The following is a 6,918-nucleotide window of genomic DNA, read 5'->3' as shown; positions in this document are numbered from 1 at the left end:
TGGGAGTTGACAAAGGCAGGGTGCTGCCTTCCCCTGGGGTAGGGGAAGAGGTGGCTTCAAGTACAGTTGTCAGAGGTATGGTGGCGTCAACAGGAGATGTGGTGGCATCAACAGAAGGTGTGCTGGTCTCAGTGGCACTGGTGCCAGGTGCAGTGCTAAAGAGCATACTTCCTCTCGGAGTGCTGGCTGCATTCGGAGTTGAGAAAGGTATTATGGTGCCCTCAACAGGGGTAGAAGGTGAAATGGCTTCTGTAAAAGTGGACAGATATGTGGTGGTAAAACCTGCACGTGTTGCTGTTGTGCCTGCCCCAGTAGGACTGGTTCCAGGCAAGGTGCTGACAAGGACAGTTGTGAATGGACTGCTTCCTTCACTGGGAGTTGACAAAAACAGAGTCCTGTCTTCCACTGTGGTAGTAGAAGAACTGTCTTCAAGTACAGTGGTTAGAGATGTGGTGATGTCTACAGGAGGTGTTCTGGCCTCAGGAGGACTGGTCTCAGGCAAGGTGCTCACAACGACAGTTGACAATGGACTGCTGACTTCAGTGGAAGTTGACAAAGGTGGGGTGCTCCCTTTCACTGGGGTAGGAGAAGAACTGGCTTCAGGTAAGGTTGTCAGAAATGTGGTGGCATCAACAGGAGGTGTGCTGGCCTCAGTCGGGCTGGTGCCACGTTCAGTGCTAAAGAACGTACCTGCTCCCGGTGGGCTGCTTTCACTCGGGGTTGAGACAGGTATGGTTGTGCCTTCAACAGGGGTAGAAGATGAAATGGCTTCTGTAAAAGTGGGCAGATATGTGGTGTTAGCACCTGCAGTTGTTGCTGTGGTGCTTTCCCCAGTAGGACTGGTCCCAGGGAACGTGCTGACAAGGACAGTTGTGAATGAACTGCTGCCTTGAGTAGAGGTTGACAAAGGCAGGGTGCTGCCTTCCCCTGTGGTAGGAGAAGAGCTGGCTTCAGGTACAGTGGTTAGAGATGTGGTGGTGTCAACAGGAGATGTGCTGGCCTCAGTGACACTGGTGCTAGGCAAGGTGGTCATAAGGATAGTTGTCAATGGACTGCTGCCTTCGCTGGGAGTTGACGAAGGCAGTGTGCTGCCTTCCACTGTGGTAGGAAAAGAAATGGCTTCAGGTACAGTGGTTATAGATGTGGTGGCATCAACAGCAGGTGTGGTGGACTCAGTGGGACTGGTCTTAGGCAAGGTGCTGACAAGGACAGTTGTCAATGTACTGCTGACTTCTGTGGAAGTTGACAAAGGCAGAGTGCTGCCTTCCACTGGGGTAGGAGAAGAGCTGGCTTCAAGTACGGTTGTCAGCGATGTGGTTGCGTCAACAGCTGTTGTACTGGCCTCAGTGGGGCTGGTGCCACGTGCAGTGCTAAAGAGCGTACTTGCTCCTGGAGAGGTGGCTGCATTCGGAGTTGAGAAAGGTATGGTGGTGCCCTCAACAGGGGTAGAAGATGAAATGGCTTCTGTGGAAGTGGGCAGATATGTGGTGGTAGCACCTGCAGTTGTTGCTGTGCTGCTTGCCCCAGTAGGACTGGTCCCAGGGAACGTGCTGACAAGGACAGTTGTGAATGGACTGCTGCCTTTAGTAGAGGTTGACAAAGGCAGGGTGCTGCCTTCCACTGGGGTAGGAGAAGAGCTGGCTTCATGTACCGTGGTCAGACGTGTAGTGGCGTCAACAGGAGATGTGGTTGCATCAACAGGAGGTGTGGTGGCCTCTGTGGGACTCGTTCCTGGGAAGGTGCTGACACGTAGAGTTGCCAATGGACTGCTGCCTTTACTGGGAGTTGACAAAGGCAGGGTACTGCCTTCCCCTGGGGTAGGAGAAGATCTGGCTTCGGGTACAGTGTTCAGAGATGTGGTGGCATCAATAGGAGATGTGGTGGCGTCAACAGCATGTGTGGTGGACTCAGTGGGACTGGTCCCAGGCAAGGTGCTGACAAGGACAGTTGTCAGTCGTCTGCCAAGTTCACTGGTAGTTGAAAAAGGCAGGGTGCTGCCTTCCACTGGGGTAGGAGAAGAACTCGCTTCAAGTACAGTGGTCTGAGATGGGGTAGCGTCAACAGCTGTTGTGGTAGCCTCTGTGGGGCTTTTGTCAGGTGCAGTGCTATAGAGGGTACTTGCTCTCAGAGTGCTGGCCGCACTCGGAGTTGAGAAAGGTATGGTTGTTCCCTCAACAGGGGTAGAATGTGAAATGGATTCTGTAGAAATGGGCAGATATGTGGTGGGAGCACCCGTAGTTGTTGCTGGTGTGCTTGCCCCAGTAGGACCGGTCCCAGGGAAGGTGCTGACAGGGACAGTTGTTAGTGGACTGCTGCCTTCATTGGGAGTTGATCGAGGCGGTGCCGTGCCTTTCACTGTGCTCACAGAAGAGCCCGCTTCCACTGTTGTCATCAAGGACGTGGTGGCACTTACAGGACTTGTGCTTGTCCTTTTCGGAGTCGTGACAGATTGGGTAGTGTGAAGAAGAGTTGTCGAAGTTTTGCTTTGCACTGTAGTTGTCGATCTAGACGTAGTGGTCTTTTCTTTAGTGGTTCGTGATGTACTATATTCTGTAGAATGGTTGAAAAGTGTGATGATGTCATCTACAGTTTTTGAGGATATGTTGTACTCAGTGGGACTCGCCCCAGGTGTGGTGCTGACAGTGGGGCTGTTGGTTTGTAATCGGGTGCCTGTGGGTGAGTTTTTATTGTCATTGTCCGCAGCTTGTGCCACGGTGGACTTTGTCGTGTTTCTCAGTACTGTGATATTATTAGTATGAGCTGTTGAAGACATAACATTTTGTTATATGTTCATATATAACATTAAAGATATAACATTTTCTCCAAGTTCTCCACATTGTTTATGGTGTTGTACTCGGGGTTTTTACAGAAAACATGTTAGAGTAGCGACGCCGTCGCAGTCTCTTGTGAGAGCTGGTCCAATCCATGCTCGCCAAGGCATGTGTGTCCTTCCTGCCCTCCCTTGTCTCCTGTTAGGAAGTGACCTCACCTGAATCCCCTCCCACATTCCCTGCTTGGGCACTTCTAGCTTTGGATTGTCACTCCTGGCCCCAGATTCTAAGCTGTCGCAGACCCTACAATCTAGTGGTTTCACCAGCCTGGTGGGGATTGCTGTGTCCGTTTGTGGGTGTGACCCCATCCCAGATCTCTTGGTATGTCTCCTCACCTGCCTGATAGGTCCCAGTCAGCTTCCAGCACTGAGGGTCCTCGAGGCCCTCTGGGGAGTTGCACCCCCCTCCATCCCACACAGCCCTGTTGTCTCTGAGGCCTGCAAGAAAGAAGGGGCAGTTAGTATCCTGGAGTCACAATCCTCCTTCCCACCTGGGAAGTCCTCTGAGTTTGCACTCTGTGCTCTGGAACGGCTGTGACATTTGGACCAGCGTGCTTATGTCTCAGTTAGAAATCAGGCACCAGGACTTTGTCCCCATAGAAGGGAAGCAAGAAGATAGGGCAGGGGTAGGGGTGGCCCTGGAGCATGCAGGGCCACGTCAGGTTGTGCCGGTGTAGGGAAGAGATCTTTTGCGCAACTCTGGAGTCAGCTTTCAGGAGGGTAAATATTACACGTGACTCAGTCCTTTGCAGTGGAATGTGGGCCCCATGGATGGATGCTAAAACCTGGCTTTAAAAACTTCCGTGATGATACCGATTGTTTTTCCTTTCTGCCAGGTGGAGGCAGATGGTGAGCAGGTCAGCAGGGAAGCATGAAGTCTCAGCATGAAGGACCACAGGCCCCTGAACCAACACAAGAAAGCTCCCTGCCAATCAGGAACGCTTGCCTTGTATTGTTATATGAGCAAGAAGGAAAAAACATCAATTGTGACTGAGCTATTATACAGTTTGTGCATATTTCTGACAGCAGATAGAAAAATATCCCACCTAATACAGGGAGGAGCTTCCTTTAGTCCCAGGAACATATAGGATGACTCTATTCATCCTTAAGAAATTCAAACCTACAGTATTAATATTTTTGTATTAAATAGTGCCTTCACATTTGGGATTTAATATGCTTCTAATGTTCAATTTAATATATTTTTAATGGCCTACTGGAATAACTGCCAACGTTGTGGTTGCAATGTAAAACATACAAGTGAGGGATTTAGACTTGTGATTTTATATTAAAATCTTGCTAAGGTTGTAAACAGTGTTAAAACATGTAAGAGAATGTAAGATTCACCACACTTATACGCTTAATTTATTAGACTTGTAGAATTACTTATGTTTTGAGAAGTTTTAAAAACATATGTTCAATTTATTAGATTTATGGAATTTCTTAAGTACTTGGAAAGGTTTGGTTTATTAATCAGAACAATGAAGTCCTTAAACAGAAAATAAAAAATACAGTCATCCCTCAGTATCCATGGGGGATGAGTTCCAAGACGCCCCATGGACATCAAAATCCTTGGATGCTCGAGTCCCCCTACTACAAAATGGCATAGTAATTGCATATAACCTATGCACAACCCCCTGTGTACTTTAGCTGATCTCTAAGATTACGTATGATACCTAATGCAATGTAAATGCTGTGTAAATAGCTGTTATGCTGTAATGTTTAGGGAATTATGCTGGGGGGGGATGTCTGTATATATTCAGTACAGATGCGACCATCCATGTTTTTCCCCAATATTTTTGATATGACATTGGTCGAATACACAGATTCAGAGCCCATGGATATAGAAGGCTGATTGTATTCATTTTATAAATGCAGTTGAAGACATTTAAAGAAATTTAATTGGCCAAATATGTTAAATGGAGTAAACACTAAGCAAAGGGCCCTCCTAACAGCAATTATTGCACTTCCGCTTCCGACCAAGATGGCGTAAAACGGGTTGGATTTACCCTCCTACCTGAAACAACACACCCCCCCCATAACCATACCAAAGATATTAAACAGCGATTTTTAATATATGGGTATCAGACAGCAAAGGATAGTGATTCCTGAGAGACAGTAAACAAATGAAGAGAGCCCTACAATTACCTGCCTTATTGGCTTGAAAAAGTTTCCAGGCAGCCATGTAGGAAGCTTAACCCAGATGGAACCCCGCAGACCCCTTGAGTTGAGGAGATGCAGGTGAAAGTCTTGGGAGATGAAGGCAGCTCAAGTTCATAGGATAGAGTTACTGGAGAGGAGAGAGCTGCACAGAGATCCTCAGAGATCAGCCCAGGACTGATCAGTGCATGCTCATGAGAAAAATGCCCAAGGCCAGGAAGACACTGCTGGAAATGATAAGAAGGAACAGGGATTGGCTCTCACAGAGGGCAAGAAACAATGCTGTTCCCACCAGCCAAACTGGGAAAACTCATACTTCACAGGGCATCAGGTAGAGCAGGGGTCCCCAACCTACCATGAGTTGTATAATTATTTCATTGTATATTACAATGTAATAATACTAGAAATACAGTGCACAATAAACGTAATGCACTTGAATCATCCTGAAACCATTCCCCCGCCCCCCGCCGCCCCTCTTCATGGAAAAATTTTCTTCCATGAAAACAGTCCCTGATGCCAAAAATGTTGGCACTGCTGATCAGAAAGCCTTTGCTTCAGTAATAGGGAATACAGCCCTAGACTGAGCACTTCTCTGGACCCACCTAAAGAAATCATAACAATGAGATTGAATGGATCACACTGAGACAGGGAACTGGCAGGCACTGCTTCCAGCATTGTTTGATCATGCAGGCATTGCCTGACTGATAAGGAACTCTCAAAACAGAGTTTCAAACTACCCTGACTGAAACAGGGAGGAGATAGGACAAGTTCCAACCAGTTAGAACCAAAATGGTGGAGAAATTCACCACCTCTTGACCTTACAGCATCGTTATACCCTCATTACCATAAAAGTTTCTAAGGAAACCTCCCACTCCTGTCAAGTACCTGACCCTGACACTTCCTGTTTGACGTATGTACTCAAAATTAGGGCGTCACCCTAATTCCAGGAAAACACCGCCCCTTCCCAAGATATAACATAAATACTCCTCCACTTGTTTAGCTTATAATTAAGCTGTTGCTTAAATAGGGGAGCTAAAGGACTCATGGGACTGGTTCTCCTCCACAGGGAGAACTAGCCTCTACTTTGTCTGTGGAGTAGATTATCTATACTTTCTATTATAAATAAAACTCGCATTCACTTTATACTGTCCATTTTCTCCTGAATTCTTTCCTGCATGAAACCAGGACCCACTTGGACTGCAAGTGATTCCCAGCACTGGGAGTCACTTTCCTGTGTCGAAACTGTTTCCAGGTAACTTAACTGCATTCCCAGAACAAATCTCAAGATTTAAAAGGATACAAAGACACCCAGTACCCATGAAGGTGAAATTCACAGTGTCTGGCATCAATTACTACTAAGCAGAAAGAGATAAGAAAACATAACCTATAATGGGGAAAATAGTCAATCCACTGAATCCTACACACAACTGACATAGATATAAGAATTCTCAGAGAAAGACATTAAAGTAGCTTTTAATAATTGCATTCCATATGTGTAACAATTAAATAGAGACATGGAAAATGTGGAGGAAAAAACTCCAACAGAACTTCTAGAGATAAAAATACACCAGATGGGATGAAGGACAGATTAGACACTGGAGAAGAAAAACAATGATTTGAAGGCATAGCAATAGAAACTATTCAAACTGAAATACGGGGAGAAAAAAAATGAAGCTAAAAAATTGTAAAAAGATCACAAATGAGCTATGGAACAACTTTAAGCAGCCTAATGTACAGGTAATTAGAGTCCCAAAAGGCAAAGAGAGAAACGGTGACCAAAAAATACATGAAGAAACAATGACCCCAAATTTTCAAACTTGATAAAAATTGTAAGTCCATAGATTCAAGAAGTTCAACAAACCTCAAACACAAGTAGTATAAGGAAAACCACCAAGGAGTTCAGATTCTACAAATATTAAAAAGAAATTTTA

At 46.1% G+C, this 6,918-nt stretch overlaps 1 protein-coding gene across 1 annotated transcript in view; it reads right to left on the bottom strand.

The window, feature by feature from the left end:
• Positions 1 to 303: 303 nt before the first annotated feature.
• LOC105806500 (mucin-17-like) overlaps positions 304 to 6,918 on the bottom strand; it is a gene marked incomplete at its 3' end in the record, with an annotated part of 12,336 nt that continues 5,721 nt past the window's right edge. Inside the window, exons 2-4 of the mRNA XM_012639638.1 lie at positions 3,167 to 3,268; positions 691 to 2,025; positions 304 to 576 (exon numbers count right to left, since the gene is read on the bottom strand). Of these exons, the coding sequence (XP_012495092.1) occupies positions 304 to 576; positions 691 to 2,025; positions 3,167 to 3,268 (1,710 nt within the window). The remainder of the gene's footprint in view (positions 577 to 690; positions 2,026 to 3,166; positions 3,269 to 6,918) is intronic.

This window comes from Propithecus coquereli, unplaced genomic scaffold, assembly GCF_000956105.1.
Source record: "Propithecus coquereli isolate 6110/MARCELLA unplaced genomic scaffold, Pcoq_1.0 Scaffold14196, whole genome shotgun sequence".
NCBI classification, from domain to species: Eukaryota; Metazoa; Chordata; class Mammalia; order Primates; family Indriidae; genus Propithecus; species Propithecus coquereli.
This window is presented reverse-complemented; position numbering and strand designations above follow the sequence as displayed.